The sequence below is a fragment of the Hevea brasiliensis genome, chromosome 2, assembly GCF_030052815.1.
Source record: "Hevea brasiliensis isolate MT/VB/25A 57/8 chromosome 2, ASM3005281v1, whole genome shotgun sequence".
NCBI classification, from domain to species: domain Eukaryota; kingdom Viridiplantae; phylum Streptophyta; class Magnoliopsida; order Malpighiales; family Euphorbiaceae; genus Hevea; species Hevea brasiliensis.
Window position 1 is genome coordinate 19,497,143 of NC_079494.1, and position 14,623 is coordinate 19,511,765.

At 35.0% G+C, this 14,623-nt stretch overlaps 1 protein-coding gene across 4 annotated transcripts in view; it reads left to right on the forward strand.

Annotated features, from left to right (window-relative positions):
* The window catches only part of LOC110635007 (uncharacterized), a 23,277-nt gene continuing 8,654 nt past the window's right edge, over window positions 1-14,623 (forward strand). The window contains exons 1-4 of one of the 4 annotated variants that reach the window (XM_021784179.2): window positions 1-82; window positions 164-260; window positions 340-1,257; window positions 1,403-1,514. In XM_021784179.2, coding sequence (XP_021639871.2) covers window positions 199-260; window positions 340-1,257; window positions 1,403-1,514 — 1,092 coding nt within the window. In that variant the 5' untranslated portion in view covers window positions 1-82; window positions 164-198. Of the gene's footprint in view, window positions 261-318; window positions 1,258-1,402; window positions 1,515-7,190; window positions 7,257-14,623 lie in introns of those variants that run through there. The other 3 variants (XM_058134906.1, XM_021784180.2, XM_021784182.2) reach the window with 3 other exon arrangements.

A 14,623-nucleotide genomic window follows, 5' to 3' on the forward strand; every position in this document is an offset into this window, starting at 1 on the left:
GTTTAAAAAAGAAAAAAAACAAAAAAAAAGGGAAAAGGCCGCTGCCGCTCTTGTCCTTCCGCTGTTAAGTGTCCCTTCCGCTGTAAGTTTCCCTAACAATTTGATGGAAAGGCTGTACATTAAAGATATTTTGTAGCAATTTCTTGCTCATATGATATTGCAGAACGGAGATTTTGGCTTTTACATACAATCGAGACTATGGATTCTTTGGCAAGTTGTCCCTTCTGTGATGTAATTCTCCCGCAATCGGAACTCCAAAGGTCTGTTATTTTTATCATTGTTATTTTTAGATCTTTAATTTAAATATCCTAATGGCAGCGGCGGTGGCGGCTGATGTAGGCATGCCAACAGCCACTTTGAGGAGGCGGACGATGAGCAATTCACTATGGACATGGAATTGGGCCAAGAACTTGCCTTTGCATCATCATCTTCTACTTGTTTTCCTGAAGAAAGCATGGATGAGAGGGTGTCTTGTTTGATTGCTTTGCAGGTTAGAAGCTCCTTTTACCATGTCAAAGTAGAAGGTGGTGGTGGGTTGATGGCCTTGCTTCGCAAGCGTTTGGAATTAGATACCGACAATGCTTGTACTTCTACTGTCTTCCTCGCTGGCTACGTCGATCATTTTCAGAGCATGTTCTCTGAGGATGTTGGCTGGGGTTGTGGATGGCGTAACATCCAAATGCTCAGTTCTCATTTGCTTTCTCTTAGAGAAGATGCTAGGCAGCTTTTGTTTGGTGGCTTTGGTTTCGTTCCTGATATCCCTTATCTCCAGAGATGGCTTGAGATTGCTTGGGAAAGGGGTTTTGATACCTTTGGTGCTCAGCATTTCAATCATTCTGTTTATGGTTCCAAAAAGTGGATTGGTGCCACTGAATGTGCTGCCCTTTTCCGTTCTTTTGGTTTTCGGGCAAGGATTGTTGATTTTGGTCCTAAAGAAGTGGAATCTCTTTTTCTTTCTGTTCCTGGTGCCCATATGGGCTCCCAGGTTGTGAGGACAAAGGCCAGAGTATATGGGCCCATGGATAGATATCTGGTTGATAGAAATAGTGATGTCTCCCAACCAGACTTTACTGCCTATGCCAATTGTCGAAGCTCTTCGAGTCACTTGGCTGAAGTGAGCAATCAAACTATGACAAGTAACTTTTCAAGCAACAATGAAGGTCATCAGGTTCTCCTTGATTGGGTGTGGAATTATTTTTCTCAAGGTAGCTCAACAACACATGCCGACCGTTGTCATGTTACCGTTACTGACAGAACGTGAGTAGTTTAAATTATCATGGGTGCGTTGTTCACTAATTCCTTGTCGCTTTAGCGTGCTCTTGAACACTAATTATCAGGTTTGGAAAAGCACAAATGCATTGTTCTGGAGATGATTTAAATTGTTAAAGAGTATTTATGACAGGCCCTTGTATTTTCAACATGATGGACACTCAAGAACCATTGTTGGGATTGAAGTCAGACATCAAAAGAATGGAAAACTGCAATTCAGTCTCTTGATTTTGGACCCTGGTCATGTAAGTATCAACACTTCTTTTCTCTGCATTATTATACTATTCACAAATAGCACTAAGGTGCTTGAAGCTTTCATATTGTTTCCTGGTTATCTCTTATTATAGTTTATAAAAATGGAAAATCCTATTCTTAACCATATGGCTTTGTATATGTGCATGTTATATTGCTATATAATTTAATCTAATCCCAATATGAAACTACTACTAGACTCCTTTTCAGCTGCTTGAAATAAAATATTTCTTGGAAATAGAAAAATCGGTATCTTATTATCTTTTAAGTTTACTTCTTAATGCTTGATATCCCATCTGTCACTGACATTTATATTGGAGATACATGAGTCTGAAAATTTTCCACCTGAAAGCATAAGGGTGAATGTACTCCAATAATTCTTTTGTAAATTATGAATGTTAACAATTTTTATCAATCCACATGCTCTTTTCTTTTGGTGGAGAAGCAAGCTTGTATTCATAGGAGCAAAAGAAAAAGAACAAAAGAAAAAAAAGCTTTGGTACCGGATTTGCCACATTCCCAATAGATAGACCAGGGCAATCATAGAGGAAAAACAACCGAAACAATACAAGAAACTGAAACATCAGAGAAACATAAAAAGGACATGCTTAAGATTGAAACTTTTAACTCAAATGCATAAGCTCCAAAGGGCTTTTGATGATTTATAATAATAACCAAAAATAAAAACATCAGCCAAAAGAAAAGAAAAAGATCATCGTATAGACCAGCAAAAGAAACATAATTAATTCCATTGTCTGCCAAAACTCAAGACTCTCACTACAGCAAATACAAAGTACAGTGAATAATGCATCAACTAGCAAGTAGCTGAATTATTCCCATGAACATGGGATTTTTCTTGTCTTTTATGATAAGGCCTCAATTTCTATACAGCCACTCAAGGTATTATTGGGCATTGCCTTTTGTTATCAAGCCACGCCATGTATAATCTTACGATATTCACTGTTAAAAAAATGTAGATAGTGTCTGTATTTTAATTTGGTGAATATTTAACTCTAGACTTTCCAGAACTGATAGACACATCCATTTCAATCTAATTCAAAAGTAACTATTGGGAAGCCTTTCCTTTAAGGAACCTGTTTACTCAATTAAAGTCATGCCTCTTGTCTGCAGCTTGCCCGTTGAAATTGCACAGCTGCAAATCTTTGCTTCAAGTTGATAATCTTTGTTTGCATGCAGCTGAAGAATAAATGCTTTGAGTTCAATTTCCCCATCTTAGCTCTTGTCCGTATGTTGAAATTCTGTTTATAATCAAAATCCTTCTTTCAGCAGTAGATTTAGTCTGAAATTGGATTCAAGTTATAGGATGCTGTGATTTTGTTAGGAAGTTTTTTGATCTAATCAGAACCTATTTGATCAGAAATTTAGGAACCTTAAACCAATATGAAAATATCAGATATTTGCATAGTCATATTGTATATTAGTGGTTTGGATAACCAATTTCCTATATGTATTTTTTCATTAAAAAGTTGAAAATATATCCAATTTTGAAGAAACAATTATTTAGCATAAGATTGTTAATCATGTATCTCAACTTCAATTTTCCAATCAAGAATCAATACATCTTATCAATTAACAATAAATATGTACTAAAAAGTATATAAGATGTTAAAAGGCCTAATCATTGAATAAATCCTAAACTTTGCATGCTTTTGCAATTGTATCCTGTACCTTTCATTTTACCAATTTTGATAATAAGTTATTGATTTTATTTCAATCACATTCAGTGAACACAAGATTTGTGTACTGATATGGTGGTGAGTTACATTTCATAAATGAATAAAAATTGGGGAGTTGAATGATGTGGACCCCTTCTAATTCCAAGGAGCTATAATATAAATCTTGAAAAGCATTTTAAGCAACTCTGTGAGAAGCAAAATTTTGCAAAAGCACACCATTTAGTAGCTCTTAGAGATCACTTATTCTAGATTAGCAAGTTATTTTCATTTTTGCCTCCCATTTTGGTGTTAATTTTAATAATTGGGCATGCCCTAAACCCATTGGATACAATTGAAACAAAATTGGTATCTTAGAACCAAATTGATAACATTAAATGTAGGATACAATTGAACCAACAGGTAAATTTCAGGATTTATTTGATTGTTATCCCATATTAAAATAACAATAAATATGTATATAATAAAAATTGGTTTTAAACTTTAAGTCTTTAATAGTGTGTATGTGTATATACTAAGAAAACTATAAAATTTTATATAATATCTTCAGATTGGTTATGTAACACTAAAGTTAGAATTGGTTTAGAAAATACTAAAAAAAAGGCTGAATTTGAAATGAATCTTACGTAATTGGTGAACCATTTTCTTAGATTGTTTTTCCAATTTTGTATTGATTTTTGGTCTTTCGTTTTTTTTTTGTCCACCACTACATCACAGTGGTACATTGTGTTCAAGTGGTAAGACGCTAGTTGTGAAATCATTATAAGCATATGAGCAAAGAAAATAGGGTAAAAAGATTGTGAAAAAAGTGGTGGGTCCAATGATGTTAATTTTTATTTTATTTTTCATACTAATTAATAATAAATAAAAGGTTTGCTTCCATCAGCTCAAAGATTATTGATGTTTGTGCTCAGTCAGTAGCCAATTAGAGGTCAACGTCAATAAGTTCATGTTTGACAAGCATGAACCAAGCTGAACTTGAACAAGAAGGTTTCAAAATGTTTTGAACCTAAGCAAGCAAGGCCATTATTAATGCAGCGAAGACTAAGTCTAGACTCTGGACAAGATAAAAAGCCATCCTACTTGGCTCATTTCCCCCCTAATTAATTGATAAAACTAATGTATTTAAGAGAAATTTATGTGTTTTTCATATGTATCAATGACTTCGTATATATGCCTATTTATATACAAGATTCCCACCTTTACAAGAAAACATAATTTAATGGAAATTAATACAAATAGGAAGCAAGATATTTATAAGGAGAAAGATATAATAATCCTTTTAATGTAGGGATTAAGATTCCAACACTCCCTCTCAAATTGGTTCATGTATATTACATATGCCCAACTCGCAAACTAGAGGATGAAACATTTTGCTGCTGAGTCCTTTGATGAGTACATCAACTAACTGATCTTTAGAAGTCTAATGAGAGACACTCAACAATCCATCTACAATTTTCTTCTTTATGAAGTATCGGTCAATTTCTATATGTTTAGTTCGATCATGCTGTACTAGATTGTGGACAATACTGATTAGCGGCTTTGTTATCACAAAACAAGTATAAGCTATTTTTTTCTAATAGTGTCCGTTCTTCCATTAACTTTCGTAATTAGAACAATTCATAGACATCTTGAGCCATGGCTCTATGTTTAGCCTCTGAACCAGATCTAGCAATTACACTTTGTTTCTTATTTCTTCAAGTGACCAGGTTACCACCTACAAAAGTACAATGACCCATTGTTAACCTTCTATCATTAAGAGATCCAGTCCAATCTGTATCTGTAAAGGCTTTTATTTGAAGATGTCCATGCTTTGAGAAAAGAAATCCTCTCCTAGGGAACAAATTTTAGATATCTTAGAATATGAAAAACGGCTTCTAAATAAGATTCACGAGAATCATGCATATGTTGACTCACAAGACTTACTGCAAAAGCTATATATGGTCTAGTGTGTGAAATATATATCAATCTGCCAATTAATCTCTGATATCTCTCTAAATCCATTGACTCCCCAACTCCAGCTTGCAATCTATGATTTGCCTCAATGGGAGACTCTGTTGGTTTACAGTCCAGCATATCTTTTCTTTCAAAAGATCTAATATGTAGTTACTTTGAGAAATAAAGATCTCTTTATCTGATCTAACAACCTTTATTCCAAGAAAGTATCTCAATTTTCCCAAGTCCTTAATCTCAAACTCTTGTGCTAGACATTGCCTCAGATTTGCAATTTCTTCCTCATTATCTCCTGTCACCACTATATCATCCTTATAAACAATAAGTAATGTGATATTACCTTTAAAATGTTTTATAAATAAAGTGTGATCAACATTATTTTGACAGAAGTCAAAAGAGATCACAGCCTTACTGAATCTGTCAAACCATGCCCTAGGAGACTGCTTTAGGCCATACAAAGCCTTTTTCAACCTGCAAACCTTCTCTTTGGTTTTTTTTCATCATCAATTCTTGGAGATATTTCCATATACACTTCTTCCTCTAAATCTCCATGCAAAAAAGCATTCTTGACATCGAACTATTGTAAATTTCAATTAAGATTTGCTGCACAAGACAATAAAATCCTGATTGTGTTCATATTTGCAACAGGAGCAAAAGTCTTCTAATAATCTACCCCATATGTTTGTGTGAATCCCTTTGCTACTAGTCTGACTTTGTATCTCTCAATTGAGCCATCTGCTTGGTGCTTCACAGTGAACACCCACTTGCATCTAACTGGTTTTTCTTTCCTTTTTTTTTTTTTTTTTTTCCATTAGGGAGAGTAATAAGATTCTATCTGCCATTTTTTGTTAAAGTCTTCATCTCCTCAATCATGGCAGTCTTCCATTTGGATCAAGACATTTTTTCTTCCAACTTTGTGGTATAAAAATAGAAGAAATAGACAAGACAAAGGCTAGGAAGGAGACAAGGAGTTATAGGAAATAAAATTAGAAGTAGGATGCTTAGTATAAGTCCTGACTCCTTTTTTGAGAGCAATAGGAATATCAAGATCATCAATAGTAGAATTCAACTCAAAAATAAAATTAGGATCATAAGTAAAGAAGACTCATCACATTCTTCAGGAATTGATTTCAGGGATACTGGTTGATCAAGTGTATAAAGCTCAATGGTTGTAACTTCTTATTCCGACACATGTATGTTCTCAACACAATCTATTTAATCTCCCTGAGGTTTGAGGAGATGGTTAGTCCTAATTAGATGGCTCATTACTAGGGTGTGACTCAAGCCTAATAGTCTCCCCCTGAGGTGATTAGTCCTGGTTAGGTGGCTCATTATCAAGGTGTGTGTTGAAATCAGAGAAAGTTAAGTATTTCTATTTGTATTTCACTGTACAAATTGATTTACAATTATTCTAATTTATACACAAAGACTAAAATCTAAATAGGAAAAAAAAATAAAGGCTAATAAATATGAATATTCCTAATTTACAGCTAATGCTATTAAGGGATTCTAACACTCCCCCTCAAGTTGGTTAATGTATATTACACATGCCCAACTTGCAAACTAAGGTATGAAACACCTTACAACTTAATTCCTTAGTAAACACATTAGCTAACTGATCTTTTGAACCTACGTAGGAGACACTTAACGAACCATCCACAATTTTTTCTTTTATAAAGTGTCTGTCAATCTCTATAGGCTTGGTCCGATCATGCTGAACTGGATTGTGAACTATACTGATGGCAGCTTTGTTATCACAAAACAAAGACAAACAACTAGCTTCTAGCAGTTTTAATTCCTCTATCAACTTCTGCAACCACAGTACCTCATAGATACCTTGAGCCATTGCTCTGAATTTAGCCTCTGCACTGGATCTAGCTATCACATTCTGCTTCTTACTTCTCTAGGTAACTAGATTATCACCAACAAAAGTACAGTATCTTGATTTTGATCTCCTATCATCAAGAGATCTAGCCCAATCTGCATCTGTAAAGGCCTTAATCTGAAGGTGGTCATGCTTTGAGAACAGAAGTCCTTTCTCAAGTGCAGATTTTAAGTATCGTAAGATGCTAAAAACAGCTTTCAAATGAGATTCACGAGGATTATGCATATAATGGCTCTTTAAACCCACTGCATATGCTATGTCTAGTTTAGTGCGCAAAAGATAAATCAGTTTACCAACCAACCTTTGATATCTCCTTATATCTACTGATTTCTCAACTCCAGCTTGCAATTTATGATTTGCTTTAATGGAAGACTCTGCTGGTTTGCAGCTCAACATTCCTATTTCTTTCAACAGATCCAGAATGTACTTCCTTTGAAAAATAAAGATTCCTTTATCTGATCTGGCAACCTCTATTTCAAGAAAGTATTTCAGCTTTCTCAAATCTTTGATTTCAAACTCCTGTGCTAGCCGTTCCTTTAGATGAGCAATTTCTTTCTTATCATCACTAGTTACTACAATATCATCCACATAGACAATAAATAGTGTGATTTTGCGTCTATAGTATTTTATAAATAAGGTGTGATCAACATTACTTTGGCAGTATCCAAAGGAAGTCATTGCTTTACTGAACCTGTCAAACTATGCCCTAGGTGACTATTTTAAACCATACAAAGCCTTCTTCAATCTGCAAACTTTTCCTCTAGTTTTTTCATCCTCAAACCCTGGAGGAATTTTTATATACACTTCTTCTTCTAACTCACCATATAGAAAGACATTTTTTATATCAAACTATTATAAGTCCCACTCAAGATTTGTTGCACATGATAGTAAAATTCTGATGCTGTTCATTTTAGTAACAGGATCAAAGGTTTCTTGGTAATCTACCCCATATATCTGTGTGAAGCCTTTTGCTACTAGCTCGGCCTTATACCTTTCAATTGAACTATCTGCTTTATATTTCACAGTGAACACCCATTTGCATCCAATCAGCTTCTTTTCGAGTGAGAGAGTAACAAGTTCCCATGTCTCATTCTTTGTCAAAACTTTCATCTCCTTCACCATGGCTGCCTTCCATTTTGGATCAAGACATGCTTTCTTCTAATTCTGTGGGATAGAAATAGAGGAAACAGACAATAGAAAGACTCTATAGGATGGAGACAAAGAATCACAGGAAATGAAGTTAGAGACGAGATGTTTAATACAGGCTCTAACACCTTTTCTTTGCTAGGTTCCCATGTCTCTCATTCTTTGCCAAAACTTTCATCTCCTTCACCATGACTGCCTTTCATTTTGGATCAAGACATGCTTTCTTCTAATTTTGTGGGATAGAAATAGAGGAAACAGACAATAGAAAGACTCTATAGGATGGAGACAAATAATCATAGGAAATGAAGTTAGAGATGAGATGTTTAATACAGGCTCTAACACCTTTTCTTTGCCAAGTTCCCATGTCTCTCATTCTTTGCCAAAACTTTCATCTCCTTCACCATGGCTGCCTTTCATTTTGGATCAAGACATGCTTTCTTCTAATTCTGTGGGATAGAAATAGAGGAAACAGATAATAGAAAGACTATATAGGATGGAGACAAATAATCATAGGAAATGAAGTTAGAGATGAGATGTTTAATACAGGCTCTAACACCTTTTCTGAGAGCAATAGGAATATCAAGATCATTATCAGAAGAGGGAAGAGCAGACTGAGAATCAAAATTAAACTCATCAGAAACCAAAGGAGACTCATCACATACCTCAGGATGTCTAAGAATTGAATCCAGAGTTTCCAATTGATCAGCAGTCTCCTGCTTGATGGCTATATTTGTCTTGTTACGCCGAGTATATATTCTCAAATCTGACCTATTCAGTCTCCCTTGAGATTTAGGTGACTCCTCCTGAGTATCATTGTTGGGTATAGGCTCAAAATTCAGATTCTGAAGATGAAGATCAGGAGAGGACGAAGATGAAGGAAAAAACACATCTTCCTTCCTATACTCTCCCTGAAGAGGTGGATGAAAATAAGATTCAGATTATTTGAAGGTAACATCTATACTCACAAAATATTTTCGTGTTGGTTGGTGACAATACCTATACCCCTTATTAGTATTGGAATAATCAACAAAGACACATTTGAGGGCCCGAGGTTCTAACTTCCCACTATTAAGTTTATAAATAAAGCAAACGGACCCAAAGACTTTTGGAGGGACAGTATATGAATTTTTACCTTGCAAAACTTCTAAAGGACTCTTAAACTCCAATGTCTGAAGGGTCATCCTGTTAATAAGATAGGTAGCAGAAAGAATAGCATCCCCCCAGTAAGGTTTATGAATATTCATGGTAAACATAAGAGACCTAGCAATCTCAAGTAAATGTCTATTTTCCTCTCAGATACCCCATTTTGTGGACTAGTGTTAACACAACCAGTCTGATGTAAAATCCCATGAGACTTCAAATACTCCTGAAAGACTCCATTCATATATTTTGTACCATTATCAGTTCTCAGTATTTTAACATGAGCATCAAACTGTGTTCTAATCATTTTGTGAAACTGCTGGAAACAAGAAAAAATTTCAATTTTCTCTTTCATTAAATATACCTAAGTCAACCTACTGCAACAATCAATAAAAGTCACAAACCATTTATAACCCGATAAAGATATGGTTTGAGTAGGCCCTAATACATCAGAATGAATAATCATAAAAGGAACTGAAGCCTTATTATTTATTCCAGGATAAAATTGTCTAGTATGTTTAGCAAACTCACAAGCATCACATACTAACAATTCAGTTTTGCATTGCTTAAATAAAAAAGGATAAAGTTTCTCTAACACAGTAAATTAAGGATGTCCTAGTCTCCTATGCCACTGAATAATTTCTTCCTTAGCACCCTTAGACTGCCCAACATAGCGTGGCCAACATAGTCATTTAGTAGATATAGCCCATTTTGCAGTTTACCACCACCAATTGTTCACCTTGTTATCAATTCCTGAAAAAAGTAGTGAGTAGGATAAAATTCAATTTTGCAGTTGAGAGCTTTTGCAATAGAACTGACAAGCAGAAGGTTAACAGGAAAGTTAGGCACATGTAAAACAGAACTGAGACTTATAGTAGGAGTACATTTAACAGATTCTGTTCCAGAAACATTAGATAAAGATCCATCCGCAGTGCGAATTTTTTCTTTGCCTGAACATGGAGAATAGGATGTGAATTTATTCGAATAGCCTGTCATATGCTTGTTTGCTCAAGAATCTATAACCCAAAAGGAATTATTAAAATTGACAAGAACAGCATTACTTGAGTTGACAAAGTTGGAAGAGGCAACTGTAGTGGATTGTGATTCAAGTTGTGGTAGCAACCGCCTTAAAGTCTGTATCTCTTTAGTGGAAAACATCCTAGTAGCAGCAGTATCTTCAGAGGGATCTAAAGCCTCAGATACAGTAGCTTGTGATTAAGCAGAGTCCATCTTTTTTCTTCCACGCCCTTTGGTTGGGCGACCATGTAGTTTCCAACAGTGTTCCTAAGTATGCCGGGTTTTTCCACAATAGTTGCAAATCGCAATGGAGTTGATCCTTATTTGATGGACTATGTAACTGTTTTCGTGAAGAATTAGCAATTAGCCCTGCATTATCAACAGGAACAGAATGAACCATGACTCGAGGTAGGTAAAGGTATGTAAAGGATCTTTCCCAAGTACTTGGACTCGAATCTGATCATATTCCCCATTTAACCTAGCAAGAAAATCATAGATTCGCCTCTTTCACAATTAGTTTTTGGAACTTAACTGCATCATCTAGAAATGAGGCCTGAAAATCCTGGTAGAAATCTAGTTCGTGCCATAGACCACTCAATTCTGCACAATACTGAGCAACAGTTAGCTCACCCTGTTTCAAATCACGAACTTTGTTTCTAAGCTCATACACTTGTGCATCGTTTTCAACTTGAGAATAGGTCTGAGAAACTGCACTCCAAATGGTAGCTGCACTATCCAGCAACAAATACCCACGAGTTATATGAGGTTGCATGGAATTGATGAGCCATGACATAACAAGAGAGCTCTCCGACTCCCACTGACTGTTGATAGAACTCGTAGTTTCAAGCTTTTTCTTACTTCCAGTAATACCCTTGTAGTCCTAACTTGAATAAACAACAGACATGATCTAGACCATGCCACAAAATTAGTTCCATCCAATTTTATAGGACTAATTTGTAAAGAGGGGTTATCACTGATAAAACTCACCTTTGTTTTCGAGATTTTCTTCTTCCCATCATCCATTTAAATAAAAATAAAGACAGATACTGTGTTGAAGAGAGACCCAAAAAATAAAAGTGCAAACCAGTTGAGGGAAATAGGTGGATCAGGGGCGCAAAAAGCAAAGAAGACGGCGGCGAGCAGAAACGGCCAGAAAATTTGGCCAGAAATGGCTTCATGCGCCGGCACGTGTGATTGGGGGCGCACTCTTCTGACGGTGCGAGGCCACACGCCTTATTGGATGACGGCGATACTTTGGGCGAGAGCCGACGACCTAGGGTTCTTCCTCCTTGAGTGGGCGGTGATCGTCACCTCCCTCAATAGACCTGCTTTATAGGCTTACCCACGCAAACTCAAACTTTTCTGGTACTGTTCACGCTAGGAAAAGTTGGCTTAGCTCTGATACCATGTTGAAATCAGAGAAAATTAAGTATTTCTATTTGTATTTCATTGTACAAATTGATTTACAATTATTCTAATTTATACACCGACTAAAATCTAAATAGGAAAAAAAATAAAGGCTAATAACTACAAATATTTCTAATTTACAGCTAATGCACTACTTAAGAGATTCTAACAGTGTGACCTAAGCCTAATAACCTGGTTAGCAAAAAAACATCTCTTCATTTTCCTCTTTATACTCCCCTTAAAAAGGTGACTTGACAAGGAAATAAGACTCAGATTCTTTAAAAGTAACATCTGCACCGACAAAGTATTTCCTAGTAGGAGGATGATAGCAATTATAGGCATTTTGAGTACCAGAATAACCTACAAACACACATTTAAGAGCTATAGGTTCTAACTTTTCAACATTTGTTTTGTGGACAAAACAGACACATCTAAAAATTTTTGAAGGAACAGTTTAAGAGTTATGATCTTTTAAAACCTCTAAAGGGCTCTTAAAGTTTAATGTTCTTAGAGACATTCTATTGATAAGATATATGCAGTAAGAACTGCATTCCCCTAACAAAGTGTAGGTAGATTCATAGTAAACATAAGCAATCCAACCACCTCCAATAAATGTATTTTTTCTTTTAGATACTCCATTTTGTTCACTAGTCTTGACACACTTAGTTTAATGCGCTATACCATTTGAATCCAAATAAGCACGAAAAACACGATTAACATATTCTGTGCCATTTTCAATTCTTAAGATTTTAATCTTATATCAAACCGTGTGCAAATAATTTTGTGAAACTGTTGAAAGCAATAATACATTTCACTTTTTTCTCTTATCAAATAAACCCATGTTAGTTTAGTGTAACAGTCAATAAAAGTGACTAAACATCTACATTCAGATGAAGAAGTAGTTCAGGCAGGTTTCCATACATCAGAATGAATATTCATAAAAGAGATCAAACTTCTATTATTTGTTGAAGGATAAGATTGTCTTGTGTGCTAGTAAATTTATAAGCATCACAAACTAGTAATTCTGAGTTACAACTTCTAAACAAATTAGGATATAATCTTTTTAAAGCAGGAAAAGATGGATGTCCTAATCTCTTATCCCACTGGATAATCTCCTTATTAGCACTCATAGTTTGTCCTAACAAAGCTTGGATTGCTTCAAGATTTGAGGAACTACAACCATCATCTAGAAAATATAGACCATCTCACAATTTATCATTGCCAATCATTTTTCCCATTTTCAAATCCTAAAATATGCAATGAGTGGGGAAAAAAAAATTTTTGCAATTAAGAGCTTGAGTAACGAAACTGATAGATAAAAGATTAATAAGAAAGCTGGGAACGTGAAGAATTGAAGTGAGATTTATATTGGGGGTGCATATAACAGAACCTGTACCAGAAATTGCCGTTAAGTAACCATCCGCTCTACGGATTTTTTCTTTTTCTAAGCATGGAGAATAGGCAAAGAATTTATTTAAAGAGCCTGTCATATATTTGCTTGCTCCAGAATCTATAATCTAATAGGATTTGTCAAAATTGGCAAGAAAAACATTACCTGATTTGACAAAATTGAAAGAGCCAACTAGGGAAGATTGAGATTCTAGCCGAGACAACAAACGCTTTAGGGATTGAACTTCTTTATTGGAAAAATGTTAATATCATTTGTTCTTTCAGAGTAATTCACTGTTTTAGACATTCACTGAAGTCAGAACAAAGACAACTATTGGATAGAAACACAACAGACGAGGAACAATTGAAAAAGTCAGAAGTCCACGTGCTGTGAACAATGCGTATCTGTGAACAGTGTGCATGAACAATTCCTATGAATAGTACTGAGCAAGACTACTAAAGCCTGCCTAAATGAATCGAAAGCTCTGATACCATGATGAAACTACTGTATTTGAGAGAAATTTTTGTAGTTTTCATATATATCAATGATTTTGTGCATATGTTTATTTATATACAAGATTCCTAACTTTACAAGAAAATCTAATTTAATGGAAACTAATACAAGTAGGAAATAAGATAATCATAAGGAGAAAGAAAAAAAAAAAATCCCTTTAATATAGGGATTGAGATTCCAACATTAACCCTATGCTAACAAAAGATGGATTTTGGCCAAAGGAAAGGTCTATTGGTAGTTGTCAATATTTTCATATGTATCCAGTCTTGCTTTATTATGCCTTTAGGCTTTATTATAGTCAAGGCTGTTAGCAATTTTTCTTTTTGAATTTTATTGGCACAGGCTTTTATTATGTCCTAATGGGGCTTATTATTGAGACAGGCTTTTATCATAGTCTGATTGGGCAGCTTATTATTAGCACAGGCTATTATGTCTTATTATTTTGTGTTGAGATTAGAGAGAATTGAAAATTTTCTTGATATATTTAACAGTGTTACAATGATTCAAATTTATACACAAAGGCTATAGCCTTAATAGGAAAGAAAATAAAAGCTAATAAATACAAATATCCCTAATATCACTAATTTACATTCTAATTTACAGCTAATGCACTAATTAAGGGATTCCAACACTCCCCCTCAAGTTGGTTCATGTATGTTACACATGCCCAACTTGCAAACTAGGGTATGAAACACCTTACAACTTAACCCTTTAGTGAACACATCAGCTAACTGATCTTTCGAACCTACGTGAGAGATACTTAAAGAATCATCAACAATTTTTTCTTTTATGAAGTGTCTATCAATCTCTATATGCTTGGTTCGATCATGTTGAACTGGATTATGAACTATACTGATTGCAGCTTTGTTATCACAAAACAAAAACAAATCATTAGCTTTAAACAATTTTAATTCTTCCATCAACTTCTGTAACCACAATAACTCACAGATACCTTGA